General features: G+C 49.2%; 1 protein-coding gene across 1 annotated transcript; it reads left to right on the forward strand.

Annotated features, from left to right (window-relative positions):
* The first annotated feature begins 12,690 nt into the window (after positions 1 to 12,690).
* LOC136527384 (probable auxin efflux carrier component 1c) lies at positions 12,691 to 16,098 on the forward strand. Its single transcript, XM_066520095.1, is given in 7 exon segments — positions 12,691 to 13,990; positions 14,083 to 14,336; positions 14,338 to 14,360; positions 14,471 to 14,556; positions 14,692 to 14,849; positions 15,213 to 15,289; positions 15,467 to 16,098. Coding segments are annotated over 7 exon segments (1,812 nt in total). The 5' UTR covers positions 12,691 to 12,843; the 3' UTR covers positions 15,534 to 16,098.
* The last annotated feature ends 5,127 nt before the right edge of the window (positions 16,099 to 21,225 follow it).

Here is a 21,225-nt window from a genome sequence, read left to right on the forward strand (position 1 = left end):
ATATTATTCATACTTTAAAACGTCACAGTGCACAAGCATTCTAATACAAACTTTAATCTTCGACCAAAGGGATTAGCCAGTGCTTCGTCCAGTCAAATGCTAACAATTTGAAGTGTAAATCTTATCAATATCTTCTATTAAATGTACTATTGATTTTTAGGACCTCCATACACATATGATTTTTTTTTTGTTTTCAAACTAAATACCCTGAAAACAACTCCCGATCAAAATTGCAACGGAATGTTCATTAGTCAAATGTTATTTGTAAGCAAAGGGTCATGAGCATGATTGCATTGCTTGTTTAGAGTATCTCCAAGTATTTTTCAAACCCACTCCCAATCTCTGTGAGAGTGGCCGGGCGGTGATGCCAAAGTTGATGAGCCGCGCGCGCTTTGACGGCATGCACGGGTGGCACGCGACAATGCCAACATATGCCATGATAATGGACGTCGTCCTCTAGCTCCTGAATCAAATGGTCTTCGTTTCAATAGTTTCTTGTTTCATGAATGCATGGTGAAGTGTAATCAGATGCTGGGTGTGGAAGATCTCTACCTCGATCGATCTAGTGCTTCCTAGTGGAGTCCCGTGAGAAAGAGAGAGCTAGCATTGGCCAAAGTTCAAAGCTAAAGGCCCGTTGGAACGCAGAAATTTTACAGAATGGTACCGGAATCTCATAGAAATCAGTTCAATTTCATAGAAAAAACGTAGGAACAGACAAAATCTCCGTTCCAAATGGGGCCTACATAGAAACGAAGACTAAGGCTAAATCAGTCAAATCCAGGAGAAAGCAAATTTGTTTTTTGAGTAAGAAAAAAGAAACTTTTGGAGGAGGGCTGTTTTTTTTTTTTTTTTGCTTCCAATAGTTTTTAGGACCACCAACTCAGGCTATCTCCAACAACAACACCCAAAATATAAGACCTATTTGTCCTTTGGGTAGCGCTATAGGCAAAATGTTTAATACATATTCGGCATCTTCTCCAACAACAAGACCTAAAAGAGAATCCTTTCTGCAAATGGATTTTCAGGAGAGATGATACACATATTTGGGTTGTGCCTCTCAGGCAACCCAAAATGTCTTCCATATAGGTACTCTGTTGGAGGCTGATTTTAGGTCTCTTGCTACCCATTTTGGGTTTGGGTGTCCATATGGGTTCCTTGTTGGAGACAATCTCACCCCTGGCAAAATAGCTATGTGATCCCAAAAACAAGTCCAATATACATTAGCAAATAAGTTCCCGTGAACTGGCGATGTCTATGTAAGTAATGTAGACCTGAGCATCTTGCGGGCCGAACCGGGCTGAAAAAAGGCCCGGTTATTTCGGGCCAAAAAAATCCCATCCATGATCGTCTCACTTGGCAAGTCGGGCCTAATTTTTCGGGCTAAATCCGGGCCTAGGCAGACCGCCCGCACTTTTCGAGTGTAAAATAGTTAAAAACAGTATTTCGACTAGGCTCGGGCTAGGATTTTTTTTCTAACAACGAGATCTATGCCCAGGCCCAATTCAGTAAGTTTCGTGGCGAACCAAAACCCATGGGGCTCGGGCAAAGACGGCGAGCTGGGCTCAATTTGCTCAGGTATAAAACAATGGTGGAACGAGGCGAGCATTGGTCCGCCTTGTAAAAGTTAATAAACGGAGGGAGCATCGTATCTGGCATATGGGCAAACAGATGTGCACGATCGAAGCACTCCACTGAGCTGGCCTGGTCCCTGCAACCGCACTGGATTTGGCGATAGCTCAGTGGCATCGGCTTCCATAATTCTGTCCCCGACATGCGCGCCCACGTCCACGTGGACCCGACCCCATCGGTTCTCGGTGCGCCCGACGCGTCGTGGGCTAGTCCCCGTGCGCCGTCGCCTCTGGCCTCTGGGCCATGGGCTCCCCTTTCCCGAGCTGGGCCTGACCCTCCGATGCGCGCGGCCGTGTTGCATGCGCTTTGGGAACGCAAGGGTCCACGTGATGAGCCTGACATTTTCTTTTCTGTAAAAAAAATCTATTCTCGGCGAACATAAAAATTCCAACTTGTCGCGAGAGTCGAGGCAGTACGTGTCGAGTATGTACGCGTAAACAATCCTGCCACGAGGATTAAGACAGATCCTGTCAACGGATACGTGCAAGAGAATGTACAGCCGCGACAAGTGGCAGAGTAAAACTATATTCTTTTTTTTTTTTGAAGTGTTGCGAGACAAAAGTTCCTTGAAGCAATATGTGATCTTTGGAGAGATGCCAAGTTAAAATGAGCAACGCATAGTCAGATATACTTAGGATACTCTCCTACTTGGACCAATGTGAGTGAGTGGCAGTAATGATATTGCTAGTGGGCACCAGACCGCCCAAACAGCTTCCTGGATTCGGTACCTCCTCCTCACCTTTCATTTTATTTCTCATGTAAGCTCTCCAGTTTGATGTGCACGTACAGCATGGCCAATATGCTACTGGCATCTGAATCTCTAATGGACCCAAGGTTATTGATGCACACCCAAAGCAGGCGATCCATCTTTTCCCCAACAGATGGATGAGCAGCGAGGCCGCCAGCGCTGCAGGATCAGGATCAGCCAAGGCAAGCAAGGGGGGAATTGGATACATACAGCATGCACGGTGGACGCGTATGTCCTCGCCTCATGATCCAACAGCACACATCAAGCAGCCTTACCTGGGTCTACATGGGCGAGTCAATCACGGTTCGGTGCAGGTGGGCGAAGGAAGACTACGAGCATTTGATTATTTTATGTATAATACATGTGGCAGCAGATCAGGAGTTGTATGCACTGGAGTTTAATGCATGGTGTATCCCACCTAATTTTTTTGACGGTCTTAGTAACCGTGACCCAAAATAAGACTTATCTGTCGTTTGGGTAGCGGTAAATGGTTTAATATTTATTTTTGTCTTCTTCAACAATAAGATCTAAAAGACAACTATTTCTGCAAATAGGTCTTCAGGAGAGAGGATACTTAGATTTAGGTTATGCCTCTTCTGACATCTAAAATAGGTCTTTCATATAGGTACTCTATCGAAAACTATAGATATTATGTTAAATGCCTATTTTAGATTTGGGTTCCGCAACGTCTTGAGTGGACAGCCTCACGCATGCATTCCCAGGATATGCCATCATGTGCGCCGCGTGCCCTTCCCTACACTACTACACACGCTAGGCAAGCCCCACTGGATTTTTGCTTCCAAAGAGGTGGAACACAGTTAAATTCCGGAAAACAAGCTTTGGACGGGAGCCAAATCCCACATTTCGTGGTGGCACAATTTGTGATGCGCCAAAATGTGGCTTTAGGACATGGCTTTGCGCAAAGGGGATTCTACTTAAGGCATGAACATGGCTTAATGATCTGCTGCCCTCATAAAGCAGGGTGAGCTAGGATGAGAACATTTGGAATCTTGCATTGACAAAAGCTGCTGTAGCAGTAGTTTTCTCTGCTCATCCCGTCCAGACCCTAAGGGCTTCCCAACGCTGTTATTTTACCAGTACCTCTAAGTCGATCGGATAAAAAAAATAAGTACTCTATACTTTTCATGGTGACTTGTATAAGCTATATATATTTGGGGAGAGAGAATGTGGTCCATACTAAAAAAGAAGATGGAAATAAAATAAAGGTGAGATATGATAAAAAGAAAAAGTTTCTTTGCAAATCACAAGTAGTGATAGTTTGTATTGTGTAAATTGTAGTCTCAATCAGTTTGTTCGCTTGTTGGTTTTAGCCAGCCAACAGTATTTTCCTCTCATAATAAACCAGCGTCAGCCAGTCCAAACCAGCCAGAAACCAACCAGCGAACAGGCCAAATGTTTTCTAGCCCACGTGGATCACTTTATTTATATTAAAACCACTTGGAATGTTAGTCTCGACCCTAAAAAGGCTTAGCTAGCTGGCTAGCTAGCAAGGCAGCAGAGCAAGCCTTTCTTCCCTCATCATCGTTGGCCCTCCTTTCCCTGCATTCCCTACTTTAATGATTTCTCCTAGGGCCGTGCCCGTCAAACAACTCATCTTGCTATGCAAGTGAGATCGATATGCAGCATGTTTGGTTGGCTGGTTCGTATCGTCGCTGGTTCGTAAAAAAGTACTGCTGCCTTATTTGTGTGAGAGAAAAATACAGTTCCAGCTGAAAATTTACGATAAGTCACAGCCAAACGAACAGGCTGATATATAGATGCGTGTATTTTAGTTGTTATACAAAGCTGAAGTATAGTTTCTTCCTGTATGTATTAGAAAGTCATTTAAATTTCGCTCTTCACGATTATTGACGGGCCTCCTAAGCGCCCCCCCCCCCCCCCCCCCCAATTTTTTTCCTTTGGTGATGACGGCGGGCAAACTTCAGTAGGGTTTCAGTTTCAGAAGCAGCAACGAGGACGGCGAAACTGCAAAAGGTTTGTGACACGCGGTCGTGTTGAGTCAACATCGGCAAAAGGTTTGTGCTGATAGTTTCTGCGGCTGATAAGCCAACTAAAACTGATTTTTGTGAGAGAAAAAAACTATTTCATAACTGATAAGCTAAACTAATAAGTTCAAGCGAACAGGCCACCCTTGCATGATGAGCTAAATAAGATGGATGGAACAGCACACGTAAATCACAGATAAGCAGCAGGCACACACCAGAATATGTTGGGTTCAGTGTGATTGGATTGCAGTGCTTTACATCTGCCAGACCCACTACTTCTACTAATAACAATAAGCTCACAGTAGTGCCGCACGCCCTTCCACGAGTAGTTTTTGCCGTGTAATTGTAATAGTGTTCCTACTATTAGTAAAGAGTAATGTTAAATGACACTCAGAGTATTCCTCTTGGGCTCATTTTTTTCATCTCCGGCTTCTTTTCCTCTTTTTCCCCAACTCCGTCAGGTTTAGAAGGTGCTCGGGGAGGCAAACCGTCCAAATGGTGGGGACGGCGGGAGTGTGGCGCTAGGGTTCTGGCGACGTCCGAGCTAGGTCGAGGCAGTGGCGCCCATGGCCATGACGTCGGCGAGGTGAAGGGGGAAAAGGAGGCCGTCGCGGGCGCAGTAGGGTCTCGCTGGAGCTCCGCAGCCGCGGCGGAGCTCCGGCGAGACCCTACCGCGTTGCGGGGGGGGGGGGGGGGGGGGGCGGGGGGGCTCGTTGGGCTTGATGAAGAAGCTGTGAAGAAAAATCGAGTGTTTTCGGCCTCCAAAACACTCGAGTGCCTCGTAGATAGACTCTTCCTAAAAGTAGAAGCGTTGCGAGACGATGCTGAACATTTGCAAAAAAAAACTTCCACAAGACGATGCTGAACATTTGTAAAATGCAGTAGTTTTTTTTTTTGAGAAAAGGGTTGGATTTTATTAATAGGGTAACAATACATTTACATCCAGTCCCCAAAAGGGCACCCCTGAACACATGAAAGATTACAGATAATTCCTCTAAAGGAGTACCCAGTGGGCTTCGCCGTTGCCGACCAACATTGCCGCAGCCCGGTCCTTCTTCATCCCCTGCAATAAAGACGACCCATGATGAAGCTCACGGCTGACACCCGAATCGACGAAGAGTCTTGAAATTTTAAAAGACCCATCAGTAACACGCACAAAGCATGATTTTGATCCATTGAATGCTTCGACAAAAAGCAACATGTCGTCTCTTCATCATCGCCAGAATCTGACACCGGTCGCCTCACCGGCCAACCCCAGACGACGATCAACAAACCCATAAGAAGGGTCAAAGTACACCAACTCAGAGAAACGAGAAGGTGGATCAAAACACCGGCAAACGACTTGCCATCGCCACCGGTACAACCACCGAGGCTCCTCCAAGCAGCAGTAGCCAAGTCATGGGTGACCAAGCTAGCGGCGACGCAAACCGCGTGGATGCTGACAGCACAAATAGATTCACAGAAGATTCAAAAACTGACGTATAGAAAGACAACAAAGAAATCATCATCGGTTTCCAAATCCCTGCATATGACACCATCAGCAAACTCCACACGAACAGCACACACCTCCAGGACTAGTACACCACCGACGAAGCCAACGCCTGAGAAGTTCGAAAGAAAGCAAAAGGAAACCAGCGATTTTCTCACTAGGATGAAATCCAACCCTAAATCAACAAAAACTAACCTAATAGGAAGGGAAATAGTCACCAGCCGTCGAATCCGCACCTCCCTTGCACATCGGCGCCCAGAAGGACACCGCTTCCTTCCGAGCTTCTCAGGCATCGGCTTTGTCGGTGCTGTACTGGTCCTGGATCCAGATGTCAACGGGGAATTCGCCGTCGGGGAGTGCCTCCCCATCCCTGCCCCCGTGGGGAAGAAAATTCCCCATCCCCATCCCCGTCAAGTGCCACGGGGGAGACTTTCTCTCCATCCCCGCGGGGAATTAGCCCTCGTGGGGATCCCCATAGGCCGCATGTATTTCATCGTCATCTACAAAGTTTGCACTTCAAACTTTATTTAAGTAGCACATATATGTTCTATAGCATTTTCACTTAATAAAAATTGGTTTAAAACCCTAAGTGATATAACGGGACTATGAAATGTAACTTTCGTTTCGCGTTTCCGTTGATCGTTTCGACGGGAGCTAGGGTTGCAACATTGCTTATATATCACAGGTATTGGGCATTTGGAATCGGGTCCCCGCGGGAGCGGGGACGGGGGCCTGCATACCATCCCCGCCCCCCGTGATCTCCGACGGGGATACCTTCAGCCCCGTTTAATCCCTCGTGGGGGTAGAATTCATAACATCCCCGTCCCCTAATGGGTGAATTCCCCGCGGGGATTCGGGGAACGGGGCCCGTTGACATCTATAGTCCTGGAGGTGTGTGTTGTACGTGTGGAGCTTGCTGATGGTGTCATATGCAGGGATTTGGAAACCGATGATGATTTCTTCGTTGTCTTTCTATACGTCGGTTTTTGAATTTTTTATGAATCCACCTCTTGGGGGTCTGGGTGTAAATGTATTGTTACCCTATTAATAAAATCCACCCTTTTCTTAAAAAAACTACTGCTTTTTGCAAATGTTCAGCGTCATCTCGTGGAAGGCTTTTTTTTCAGATGTTCACAAGAAAGGCTTTTTGCAAATGTTCACCATCGTCTCGTAACGTTTCTAGTTTTAGTAAGAGTCTGTCTACGAGGCACTCGAGTGTTTTGGAGGCCGAAAACGCTCGATTTTTCTTCGCAGCTTCTTCATCAAGCCCAACGAGCCACCACCGCCCCGCCGCAACGCGGTACGCCGCTATGGTAGCATATCGTGGCTGTAACTATTCGTTCGTTGGTTCAACCCCATTCTCATGTGAGATTTACGGAGACAAACATGCGCAAAAGCCTGCCATGCCACGCAACGCGACACTAAACTTTTGGTGTGGGTACATTCCTGGACCTCCTTCCTTCCTCTGCTTTTTCGTTCATCCGTGCTAAAAGTGCAAGCTAAAACGAAGCTCCTCCCTCAAACCCAGGATAAACAACTGCGGCATAGTACTGCACTCCAGCGGGACCACAAACATAGAAAACTTCGGTGCCCATCTGCCCGTGTGTGTGTGCCGACCGCCGACTGAGCAAGCTTTTTGAGCCGAGGTGCCAAAAGGTTTTCTAACGGTGCACCACGCCACCACGCCACACCAGACCCACCAGATGCCACAGCAGGCCACGGCCGACTGCCCCATTTCCCGCTCTTTCCATGCTTCGCGCCGCGGGCAGGCAGTCTATGATGGCCGAGGCGCGCACGCGAGAACGGGCAGCAGAGTGTGTCACCGCGCGCCACGCCACGCCACGCCAGACCGCCCGAGCGCAGCTGCGCTGGAGCGCGGACGTAAAAAACGCGCCCCCATTTGCCTTTGCCACCCATGTTCTCTGGTCACCGCTCCCAACCCTGCGGTTCTTCCGTTGGCTAGCGCGACGACGCGACGGCAGGCAGCTCTGAGCGGACAGCGGAGGGCGCAGGGAGCGCAGCGCCCGACGCGGGGCTCTCGGCACGGCGGGGGGCGGGCTGCTGCAACCTGCTCCTGCAGCTGCAGCTGGGCGGCTTTGACTATTCGGGTGTTTTTGGAGGCGCCCCGCAGCTTTTTGGTTGCCCTGTCGGCGTTCCGGCGTGCCACGGCGTGGGAGCCGTACAGGAGTCGTGTGCTCCTCCACGGCCAAATTCTTTTCAACGGATCGATTACTGCGTCGATCAGTTTTGGTAGCGCTCATCGGCACGCTGCGTGAACAGTTCCGCGTGCGTCATAACCCAAGGCTCCCTCGTTGTCCCGCTCCATTAGAGAAGCTTTAGCGTGGAAAAAGAATGAAAATTGAAAATATTGGCTTCGTTCGGCTCTGTATCGCTCTTAGGCCCATTTGGATTGTGGGATTTATTCATTTTTTTTTTGCGTTTTTTTAATGAAAATGAACCCAATACTGTGAAATTCTACACAATTCTTTAAAATTCCTGCGTTCCACCGGAGTCCCTATAGGCCAACATACGGCCATGTTCTGATTTGTCTAGGAACACCAAACGCAAGATAGGATCAGTGGCATCACAAAGGTGGGACAGGAAGGGATGAAGCTTAGCTCCACCATGGTCAGGAGCCTTAGGTCTCCGTGGTGCCTTAGCTCGGCTAGCCAAGACAAAAACGAAAGAAAGAAAATATGAAAACCCTTAGGTTTACCAGCCAAGAAGAAAAAAAAGATCCCTTATGTGAGCCAGCCAAGAAAAAAAAGAGAGTATTATAGTCATTTCATTTTTAATAACCATGAAAAGTTGTTTTAATATTTTTTTTCTATAATAGCTTCATATGTACCTGTAGAGCTGCTCCACCTAGTGCAGATTACCTAGCGGTTGCTTCTTTTTACCACGATGTATGTTTCATATTAAGCTCTCTAAACGTGCTATGCAATATATAAAGAAAAGAAACATGAAAACACTTAAGGCTTTAGGACGTAGGAGTTTTATAGGAATTAACTTATTTTTATAGGGAAAACACAAGAAATATGAAAATTTCTTGCATTCTAACACTTGATCCTTCTCTTCCACTTCAACAAGCCACTTGATAACATTCCGTGATATCAACTCTTTGGCTTGTACTTCAAAAATGACATGAATCACTTCATAGCTTCATATGGCCTTTCTTTGGTTCATCAGCGCCAAGCTCTCTACTCACATTTCACCGCTACAACAATGCATCGTACTTGAGCCCCTAGCTTTTCCTTCACCCTTGCATGGTCCATCGCAGTCTGGGTCTTGTTTGACTTTCAACATCTTCACCCTTGCATGGTCCATCTTGACTTTCAAGACTACTTTATACTTCGTATACCCAATGATCTTCACTTGGATTAATATCTTGATCTCATCAATCTTCACTAGTTGATCCTTTCATCACATACACATGTGCCATCTCCACTCCATGGCTTCATGTAGATCAACTAGCTTGTGGACCAAGCTACCTTAATCAACTCACACATGAAAGCGTTTCTCCATTGTTGTCACTTAATTATCAAAACTAAACAATGACCTATTTGGACGACATGTCATGGAGGGAGCACATAAGAAATGATATATGATCGGCGTGGTCATCTAAAACATCAGCAAATCTCATTAAGAGACTTGCTCGAAGTAAGGGTTGGAAAAGTTTGAAGTTGAAGAATATGGCAAAACGTGTAGTAGATTGTAGGATCTCTGGTTGGCCAAGAGGGGGGTGAATAGGCCTATCAAAACAAACACTCAAACTTTTATCAAATTCACCTTGCGGCACTGCCGCTCTGGAGGGCGGCACTGTTAGAGCAGAACAACGGCACTGTCGCATCTACAGACAACTTCGAGTCACGGTTCAAAATCCGTGAACGAAAACTTAGATCGGAGAAATTTCCTAGCTTACTGCAGGTATGACAATCACAGATCAAGAGCTAGAAGTAGTAGGAACACCACACACAAGTAGATCGACTCGAAACCATAGAAATCACCTCAACCACAATATGTAATGCAAGTAATGTAAATCAAGCATAAGTGACACAATGATTTATCCCATGGTTCGGCTCGCCACCAAGGCTTGCCTACCTCCACGTTGTTGAGGTTAGCCACTAAGGCTTAGGGCTTTCCAACCCTTCCTCATTCTCAAGTCAAGAGACTTAACTCTTGAGATGATGGGTGTGTTTACTAGCTTCAAGAGATGGTTACAAACCTCTCGAGGCTGCCATACAAGTTGGCAAGCTCCACGGACGACGCTCTAGTCGGCTAGGAGCCAAGCTCCAAGAGTAACAAATACAACCGCTGGTCAAAACGTGAACCAAGTGCTCTTTAGAGTTGGGGAATCAATGAGCTGCTCTCTAATCGAGTTTTGGACCCTTTTCCCTCAAGGATTGATGGGAAAATCAATGGATTTACTTAGGGGCTTGAGGTCAACAATGGAGGGAGAGAGAGAGAGAGAGAGAGAGAGAGAGAGATCCTTTTCTGTTTTGAATGAGCTAAAATGGGCAGGAGCCAGAAGAGAGAAGTTGGGGAGGAAGAGGATGGGTATAAATACCCCTCAGCACCAACGGTCACTTAAGTCGCGACAGTGCCTCTCTTCAAGTGTGGCAGTGCCGCACCACGCAAGTATGACAATCACAGATCAAGAGCTAGAAGTAGTAGGAACACCACACACAAGTAGATCGACTTCAAACTATAGAAATCACCTTAACCACAATATGTCATGCAAGTAATGTAAATCAAGCATAAGTGACACAATGATTTATCCCATGGTTCGACTCGCCACCAAGGCTTGCCTACCTCCACGTTGTTGAGGTTAGCCACTAAAGCTTAGGGCTTTCCAACCCTTCATCATTCTCAAGTCAAGAGACTTAACTGTTGAGATGATGGGTGAGTTTACTAGCTTCAAGAGATGGTTACAAACCTCCCGAGACTGCCACACAAGTTGACAAGCTCCACGGGCGACGCTCTAGCCGGCTAGGAGCCAAGCTCCAAGAGTAACAAACACAACCGCCGGCCAAAACGTGAACCAAGTGCTCTTTAGAGTTGGAGAATCAATGGAGTTGCTCTCTAATCGAGTTTTGGACCATTTTCCCTCAAGGATTGATGGGGAAATCAATAGATTTGCTTGGGGCTTGAGGTCAACAATGGAGGGAGAGAGAGAGAGAGCTCCTTTTCTGTTTTGAATGAGCTAAAATGAGCAGGAGCCAGAAGAGAGATGTTGGGGACGAAGAGGATAGGTATAAATACCCCCTAAGCACCAACAGTCACTTAAGTCGTGGCAGTGGCGCACTGTGGCAGTGTCTCTCTTCAAGTGTGGCAGTGCCGCACCACGCTAGATAGTAAGGGTAAGAGTAAAGTGTAGACTGTCTTGGCTGTGAATCTGAGGATGCAAGTGTATGTTTAAGCACTTGGTAGCACATATTAGCTTAAGCATTGTGTCCTCCTTTATAGTACGGCTTTTCCTATACTCAAATTCAAAATATAAAAGAATTTAAACCTTCTTTGAGTCTGAAGCCATCTACATTTGTAATTAGGGGCTCCTCCGTTTCGTGTAGCATCCTCGAACATGAATTCCTTGCTTATTATCTCGATAAATCTCGTTAGTTCTCTAATTACGTGGTCATTATCATCAAAACCCATAATTAGAGCTTGATTGCACTTTCATAGATTGATTTTGATCAATTGGATAACTTAATCAGTCACAATATAAAAAGGTGGTCTTATCGTAGTAGGACATGTATCACACACGTAATCTGCAAGTTTACATGAGATTAGACGAGTTTTCGTCGAAGAAAACTCAAAACCTCCTCGGATAGCCATAGTTTAGGCCGGCTTCTTCTATTCCCCGCAAAATCACCATCACATACCAGCCTGGACCGGTTTCCAAATGGATTTGTCTAGTCAACAACGGGTTGTTTTAACCCCTCCCATAACTTAATTTTTTCCATGTACTTGCACTGTCTTATAACTATATTTATACCGTCTTATTACTATATTTACGATGATTGCTTTAGTGTAATTTATTAAACGGGGTGATGTAATTTGGGGGATAATACAAATTTATGTCAAAATTTTCAGACAAATTTACAAATTATTTCTATGGAATACAAATATCAGAGAAGATATATCAAATTATTCACAAATTGTTCAAAATTTTCAGAACAAATTCCAGTGGGACCCACACTCCCCACCCTTATCCCTTCCCTTCTGGCCTTCCCTGAGCCGCAACCATTGCCGCACCCCGCGCTCGACCTCCTCGTCGCCGGCCCCCGGCCCCGCGCCGCGCCCGCCGGGGCTGCCCTCACCCTCCTCGTCGCCGGCCGCCAGCCCCGCGCCGCGCCCGCCATGGCCGGAGCAGCGAGCTCCGAGGCCGGCCACGCCCCTTGCTGGCCGCGCCAGACGCCCGAGCCATCCGCGCCCATCCGACGGCAAAAAACAGTTGGTTGACAGAGGCTCCCAAATCAACCGGTTGATGCCTAGCAATTCTGTTCCAAATACGCCGGTTTCTGCGAACTTTGTAGTTTTGACCCAAATTGAATCCCTTTCATTTGCATTTGATTTTTCAATCCGACTTTTGACTTCCGGATTACATTTTGCTGTCAACAATCCTAGCTCCAGCTGTCTTTCATCCAATGGTTTATGGTGACAGATCTCAACGGCTGGCAAATGCGTGCAGAATTTCTCCTTCCGTTGCACTTGGCGTCCTGATGAGTTCCTCACCTCCCCCTGGTGTCGGGGAGTGTGCAGTGCACATCTGATGTGTATAAATAATCACACGCACCTATGCCCACTCCCCCCTCCCCCGCGTGCCTCCACTCCACTCCACGGCACACACTCTCCCACCGCACCACCGGCGCCATAAAGTGCGTTCCCGGCTAGCTGCACGCACGTCGAGGAGCAGAGCAGCTCGCAAGTGTTTCTTCTCGCGGCGGCGGCGGCGGCGACGCGTAGGCAAGATGATCACGGGCACGGACTTCTACCACGTGATGACGGCCATGGTGCCGCTGTACGTCGCCATGATCCTGGCGTACGGGTCCGTCCGGTGGTGGCGCATCTTCACGCCGGACCAGTGCTCGGGGATCAACCGCTTCGTGGCGCTCTTCGCGGTGCCGCTGCTCTCCTTCCACTTCATCTCCACCAACAACCCCTACACCATGAACCTCCGGTTCATCGCCGCCGACACGCTGCAGAAGCTGATCGTGCTCGCGCTGCTCACCGCCTGGAGCTACCTCTCCCGGCGGGGCTGCCTGGAGTGGACCATCACGCTCTTCTCCCTGTCCACGCTGCCCAACACGCTGGTGATGGGCATCCCGCTGCTCAAGGGCATGTACGGCGACTTCTCCGGCAGCCTGATGGTGCAGATCGTGGTGCTCCAGTGCATCATCTGGTACACGCTGATGCTCTTCATGTTCGAGTACCGCGGCGCCAGGATCCTCATCACGGAGCAGTTCCCGGACACGGCGGGCGCCATCGCGTCCATCGTGGTGGACCCCGACGTGGTGTCGCTGGACGGGCGCAACGACGCCATCGAGACGGAGGCCGAGGTGAAGGAGGACGGCAAGATACACGTGACGGTGCGCCGCTCCAACGCGTCCCGGTCGGACATCTACTCCCGGCGGTCCATGGGGTTCTCCAGCACGACGCCGCGGCCCAGCAACCTGACCAACGCCGAGATCTACTCGCTGCAGTCGTCGCGGAACCCCACGCCGCGGGGGTCCAGCTTCAACCACACCGACTTCTACTCCATGGTCGGCCGCAGCTCCAACTTCGCGGCCGGGGACGCGTTCGGGCTGCGCACCGGCGCCACGCCCAGGCCGTCCAACTACGAGGAGGACGCGCAGGGCGGCAAGCAGGCGAACAAGTACGGCGGCCAGTACCCGGCGCCCAACCCGGCCATGGCGGCGCAGCCCATGCCCACCAAGGGTCTCAAGAAGGCGGCGGCCAATGGGCAGGCCAAGGGCGAGGACGGCAAGGACCTGCACATGTTCGTCTGGAGCTCCAGCGCGTCGCCCGTGTCTGATGTGTTCGGCAATGGCGCCGCGGAGTACAACGACGCCGCCGCCGTCAAGGAGGTCCGCATGGCCGTCGCCTCCCCGCGCAAAGGTAGCTCCTTGTATTGACGAGCTCCTACTTGTTGGCTGCGCTGCATGCTCAGCTAAACAAACTTGTTCTTTTCTTGTTGGACGATGTTTTAGTTGCGGCGGACGGGAGGAAGGAGCGGGGCGAGGACTTCACAGAGCGGGACGACTTCAGCTTCGGGAACAGGGGCGCGGCGGAGAGGGACGCGGAAGCCGGCGACGAGAAGGCGGCGGCCGGTGCAGGGAATGCCGGCGGCGTGGCGGCGCCCGCGGCGATGCCACCGACGAGCGTGATGACGCGGCTCATCCTCATCATGGTGTGGCGCAAGCTGATCCGCAACCCCAACACCTACTCCAGCCTCATCGGCCTCAGTCTGGTCGCTCGTCTGCTTCAGGTAATTCGGCATCACCGGCGGCGTGAGTGATTCAATGTGCGTTCGATCTTTCACTCCTACTAACTTAATCTGCTTTCGTTTCTCGATCGATGTGTTTGCTCGGCGGACAGGTGGAACTTCGAGATGCCGGCGATCATCCTCAAGTCCATCTCGATCCTCTCCGACGCCGGGCTCGGCATGGCCATGTTCAGTCTCGGTCCGTGGATCTGAAAACCAACCCTCTCTCTGCCCTGCCTCCGTCCTCTCTGGACCTTGGACCTGGACGCCACCTATGGAACAGTACATCTTGCTTGTCTGACACTGTGTGACGTCGCTTTGTCCGTGCATGCAGGGCTGTTCATGGCGCTGCAGCCACGGATCATCGCGTGCGGGAACAAGGTGGCCACGTTCGCCATGGCCGTGCGGTTCCTGACCGGCCCGGCCGTCATGGCCGCCGCCTCCCTGGCCGTCGGCCTCCGCGGCACGCTCCTCCATGTCGCCATCGTCCAGGTAAACAAACAAAAAAGCTCCCAAACCAAACCAAAACCTTCACCACGAGTCACGACCGACCAAGACCAACCAACCGCACAATTGCACAAACAAACCAAAGCACAGGCAGGCAGGCCTGCCACTGACAAGGACCGCCTTTTGATTGAAAAGAAAAAAAAGTCCATCCAAACAGCGGTCGGGTCAAGTGGCCGGCCGGCATGCCGATCGATATGCCCCCTGTGCCGGTAAAGCGCGGCACAGCCTCCCTTCCGCTTTTGGACTTTGCCCACGCACAACACCAACGCCGGCTGGCTGAAACGCCGTCGCCTTTTTTTCCCCCCTCGGATGACTGACGTTCGTTTTGTTTACCGACGACGCACGCAGGCCGCGCTGCCGCAGGGCATTGTCCCCTTCGTCTTCGCCAAGGAGTACGGCGTGCACCCTGACATCCTCAGCACGGCGTAAGCACACGCAGCTCAGCTTTGTGTTCCATCCATGAATCGATCGATCCGTCGTCTTGCATGCAGATGCAGCTGAGCTTGCACTAGCAGCAGAGGCGCCGAGATTCTCGGGTCTCCCCGCTTTGCCTGCCAGCCTCAGGGTTTTGTCTCACCTGCTGTTCTGCTTTGTGGTTGCAGAGTCATCTTCGGCATGCTCATCGCGCTGCCCATCACGCTGGTGTACTACATCCTGATGGGGCTGTGAAAAAGCCAGACAAGCTGTTCGTTCTCGCAGTCGCAGGCCAGCCACAGCTCAGCGATGTCGGATGGATGGAGCAGGAAGGAGACAGACGAGGGGACAAGAGAACCGCAGCGACTGCGCGTACGTGCAGGGCAGGGAGGAGATTAATTCGTAGGAGTATTAGTTCTTAGGTGTAGAGATCATGCATGGAAGGCGATTAGAGAGAGCAAACAAAATGTTTAGGACAAGAGTTTGAAGGCCTTGGGATGACAGTTTGCAAAGCATCCGGTTGCTAAGGTTATCAGGTTGATTTGGGTGTGTTAGGAACTGATCATGTGGAGGGCTTTCCATGGATAGTTGGGCTAGCCATGCCTTATGAAATGGATGCATGTCACTTTGATGGAATGGAATGCTAGGGCTCTTGTTCATCTAGGGTATACTACTTGGATTGGCAACATGTTCCTGCTTCAGTACTTCTTTAACAGTATCTGACATCAAAACGGTGGAGTGGGGTAATTTGGTCTCTAATCCTTCATGAACAAACCCTTGTGTTCTGCAATTGTACTAGGCTATGCTTAGGATTTAAGAATAAAGCCAGCTGATGGGGTGAAAAATAAACTGAAAGATTGCACATCATATACTCAAAAGTTCATGATCATTTGTAGTTGTTTTTTTGGGTTTGGGTGCGTGTGTGTGTTGGGGTGGGGTGGGGGGGGGGGGGGGGGGGGGGGGGTATTGTTCCTTTGTAACAAAGCACACCGAGCCACTGACCACGCACGATAAGCCAAGTTTCATGTTAATGTTCAACGCAATTTTGAATATTACCATAAATCATGTTCCACTTTACAATTGTACCATTGCTTGTTATGGCCCCGTTCGCTTCGCTAAAAAAACAAGCCGAAACACTGTTCTGACTGATTGGTTATGAGAGAAAAACACTATTCCGGCTAAAAAAATAAACTGAAAAATATGGATTATAAGACAAGCGAACATGGCCTATATATTAATAACGTCATCCAACGCGGACCCAACAAATAGATTGTTGTCTTTGACAAAAAAAAATATTTTTTTTCATCAAGAATGGTTATATCAAAGGTCTAAATTGCGGCGTAGCCGGCTTAATTGTCTACTGAGAGAGTGCTACTGCAGCAGCAGAGTGAAGCCACCAATTGAACTCTGAATGATTCAGTGTGAACGTGTGCGGTGGACTGCGTTGATGAGAATTGTTGTGAAGCGTGAAGAGAGGAATACGAAGTAATCAGTCGCCAACCGATTTCGGTCAATGAACTAATCAATCATGCCTGTTCTTATATCTTTTTCATAAGTTAACTAGACATAAATTATCACAGAAATGTCACTAAGGCTATTTTTACCAAACGGTTTTCAAAACGGATTCAACTCCACCGCGAGAGAATCCGGAGCCGGAACCCTTAAGCTTGTTCGGTTCCTTTAGAACAAGTTCTTGGAACAATTCCCAAATGAAATGGTTCATTAATCTGTATAATCTTAATGAGTTAGAATGGTTTTTAGGTCCAATCCAAACTAATCTAATGGACCCTTAGCCGGTACTCCACTAGAAGGACTCCGTATGCAGCAGTTTAGGAAGGTGCAGCCATCGGACCCAGGTCCTGTGGAACAGGTGCCCAGCCACTACACGAGAATATGGGATTCGACGTGGACCGGTGAGTCGTATCCAACGACACGCAGGGCCCTCGTCGGCGTCTCGCTCGCTAGGGAATCCAGTACCCTTGTTGTCGGACGGACCTGGAGACGGCGGTTGGTACAACAAATTGATCGATGTTGGATCAGTAGACTCAGTACTAACAAATACGTTTGCTTCCCCTGAACTTAATTAGAAGCGTTTTTCAGGTAATCAATCATCTTCCTGCTACGCATTAAGAACTCTCTCTCGCTGGGGTTTCGTATGTAGTTTAGGTAGTACGTACGCAGCAATTCATGGAACGCTGTCTGCCGGTATGCATGTACTACGATGACTGATGAGGAGAGGAGAGGAGAGGAGACATGTATGTACGTGACACACTTTGTTTATCAAAAAAAAAAAAACCCTCGACCCGCGGGGTTACGACGGCCCCCGGGTTTTTCTTTTAAGAAGAAAATCTTCTTACACAGATCGAGAAAATCCCCGAACCCCATCCACATCCTGACGCAGCGGTATCCTTGGCCAATGAGATGGTGTCTGCCGGACCTGGGCCGTGCGGCACTCAAGGCGCACACACACACGGACCATAGGCCGGACCATTACTGCACTTTGGCACATGGGACGGACGAGGGGATTTTTTTAACCTCAGCCTGAAATTCGCTCTCACGGGGAGTCAAACTCAGAACCTGAGGAGTGCCGCCGGACCACCTAACCGATTGAACTAGGCGCCCTTTGGCGACACACTTTGTTTATCAACTAAAAGCGGGCGAATGATGATATCTTCTCCCAAAAGATAATGAAAAAAGTGGGAAGCGCGCGCGCAATGATTCCTCATAAGGATGGGGGAAAAGTTTGGCACTAGCACGTTTGAGCAAAAGCGCCGTGCGTGCCCTGGGCTGCAGATTCATCAGGGTTTGGTTTGCACAGAGGGTGTCTGATGATCAGGTTCTTGCGCCGAAATGGCTGATGTTTGTGCTTACGTCTAGTATGTACATGGACCAAGGTTGTCAAAAAAAGGCTAGTAGTAGTGATTTAATTAAGGAGCAAATTAAAGGGGGGTATCAATCATGGACGCCTCAGCCGTGCTAACTCTGTTCTGGCATTGCTGTAGGTCATATGTCTATTTTGAGTAATTGTTGAAAGTACAGGGGGAGACATGCTGTGGTAGCTCAAGCCTCCAAATAATTCTCTGTTTGTCACCTTTTTTTGTTGGGACAGTTTTGTGCAGTATTAAAAAGGTTCTTGTCTAATACAATTACAAGCGCTCCTGCGTTTTTTGTTTTAATAAGGTTGGGCCCCAGGCGTAGTACGTCCCAGCGTTGTGTGGTCTCCGATCGATGCCGGGCGGCTCCAGCTCCAGGCGAGGCGCATGACAAGTCTAGTCCACCGACTGATCGATCGGGGCGCCCGCCAGCGATGATGGCTTGGCCGCTTTGGAGGTCGCGGCGGGCGGCATGGAAATTGGAAAGGCAGCGGGCGCGCATCATGGTGCGCCCGCGCGGAGGAGCACGGCGGCATGGCCGGCAGCCCCCACCCCGCCCGCCGAAACCACGGGAGCCAAAGCCACGCTACCAATCGAAAAAGGCGGCACCCTTCTTCCTTCCCGTGCGACTCCCGGAGTCCTCTCGCGCGCGCGTGGCACCTGCCCGCCCCCAGTTGCCACCATCCAGTCCGGGCGGTCGAGCACTAGCCGCGCTGGGTCTGGGTTGGGCACGGCACTCGGCACTCGGCAGTTCGTTCGCCCAGCGCGCGCGGACGTGGGGGCCGGCAGCGGCTTTCGGTTGGCACCAGCCTCCCTTTGCCTTCGCGGTGCTGGGACTGGGAGCGTGGTCCAGCAGGCCCGGCGCCCAAAGGCGCCTACACGCCGGGCCGGCACCTGAGTTGGCGCGCTGGCCCCTTTGCCTGCCCGCCCGCCCGGGCGCTGCCACGGCACGTCGCAGATGCTGCTGCTGCGCCACACAGAGCTGTACGTGCTGGCTGGAGTACTTACTCATGGCTGAACTGAAGATCATTTTTTCACTACCCTTCCTTCTCTCGTGTTTCCTTTGGCCTCGTCGTCTCTCCGTCATGGCTACTCGAAGATAGGCCGTGCTAGCTCCACGATCGCTGCTTTTATCTTGTTCTTGGTATCTTGACACCAATGGGAAGGCTGCCTGAGAGATTTTTTTTGGGTGATATGTATAACACGGATGAATGGAGTCGGCGTGCGTCTGATAAAGATGCTACTAGCTAGTACAAACGCACAAGATCGTCCGTCGTCACTTTGTTCCGATCGAGAGGTGTTGGATGGATCGATGCAATTGCGATGCAACGAGCTGAGGAACCAATGGGAAGGGCGGTACGTGCACGGTGCACGGCGCCACCCTTCTGTATCGCTTGGCAATGGCAGATGGCAATTGGCAAAAGTGAGCCCGCTTTACCATCGCCGCATCCATCTTTCACATGCCGGTACGTGCTGACCTGACCGTCGTCCAGCAATCGAGCACCTGACTGAATCTTTCTTTCTCCACTTGCCCCAGCCCAGAATGTGAGCAGTACAGAAGTATATGCGAATCGAATCAGGACAGGACCGGTGCGTGCAAGGCCTGGATCTCCTCATTCTCTCTGGCTATGCTGGCCGGTTAAAGCGCGCACGCACGTACGAGAAAAAGCTAGCACACGGCATGGCTTTCTCTTGTGGATACGGATACCAGGTGCCGATAGATATTCCATCCATGTCGTTCTCAAAGTGAAAGTCTCGGATCCGTCGCCATCGATCTGAGATTTGACGGACGTTACCCCGGAGTCCCAGGACGGAGCACTTTGCCAGTCGGGTTCATGATCATGAGGAGCAAGGAGGTGCGTGGCCGTTGGTTGCTGCACATGAAAGCTTGGTTTGGGTTGGAGCTGGGAGTGGCTTTCTCTTCTCTCTCTCTCTTGAGTTGATGGTTGACACCCATACCATACCCCCAATGGAAGTGGAGTGAAAAGGATCGAGAATCGATTCTCTTGCTCATGACATACAATGAATTTCTAGTTATATATCCCTAATATAAGACAAACCATACCAAGTTTGCAAAGAAATCATTAAGCAACAGTTTTCGTGGGGCGAATTTAATTTGAAATGTTGGATTCTGCTAGTGCTAGAGCGGTGCAGTTGTGGGGGTGGACAATACTTGTTTGCTTACACCAAAATTTCCGTTCAAAATTTCTAGATCACTATTAGATGCCTATTTGTGAGGTCACTTCATTTTCCTGTTACATGTAAAATAGTATGCAAAATTTTCTCACTACTACTACATTTCAGGTGCCTGAATTTTAACGAGATTTTTAGCAACACTCCTGTACCACCAACTAGTAAAAACAGATCATTTTACTTTTATGATTTGTTATATGTCTTTGTGTCATAATTATTGGATTTTTGTTCTTTGTCCGACTATAGAAACAATTGTAAGTTTTTAATTGTCTTTGTACCGACACAAATAAAGTTTTGTTGGGCTTGTGATTTTGTCTAACATGTTTTTTATTCTCGGTACTGAAAATTGCATATTGTCTCTACAAAAATCGCAATGAATAAAAACTGTAATTTTAATATGAAATATATATACAATAACCATCGTCTAAAAGAAAGCTGAATTTTAGCAGGTCTTATTTTTTCTGTGAGGAAAGTGTAAGTGTGCCTGAATTTTAGCAGGTCTTATTTTTTCTGTGAGGAAAGTGTAAGTGGTTCATGTATCTGAATTTATAGAGAACAAGCTGTGATGAAGCTTCAATATATAGTACAAAAAAACCCTTATCACTAAGTATATCATGACCGTCGATTTCAAGGATTCGAAGCCACGACATCCATGTTCCCTCAAGAGTACATGCTATTTCAGCCGAATAACACTTATAACTATATAACACACACCTATCAACCTTGGATTGTATATTTGACACGATCTCAAATGAAAAGCACAAAGTTTATTACGCGACGCCGCGCGCTCGTACGACCCGTGCCCGCGCCCGACGGAGAGGAAGAGGAAGAAGGTCGTGCCGCCATCAGTAAGAAGAGGAGAGGAGGGGGGGGGGGGGGGG

The sequence above is a fragment of the Miscanthus floridulus genome, chromosome 19 (genome assembly GCF_019320115.1).
Source record: "Miscanthus floridulus cultivar M001 chromosome 19, ASM1932011v1, whole genome shotgun sequence".
In the NCBI taxonomy this organism is placed as follows: Eukaryota; Viridiplantae; Streptophyta; class Magnoliopsida; order Poales; family Poaceae; genus Miscanthus; species Miscanthus floridulus.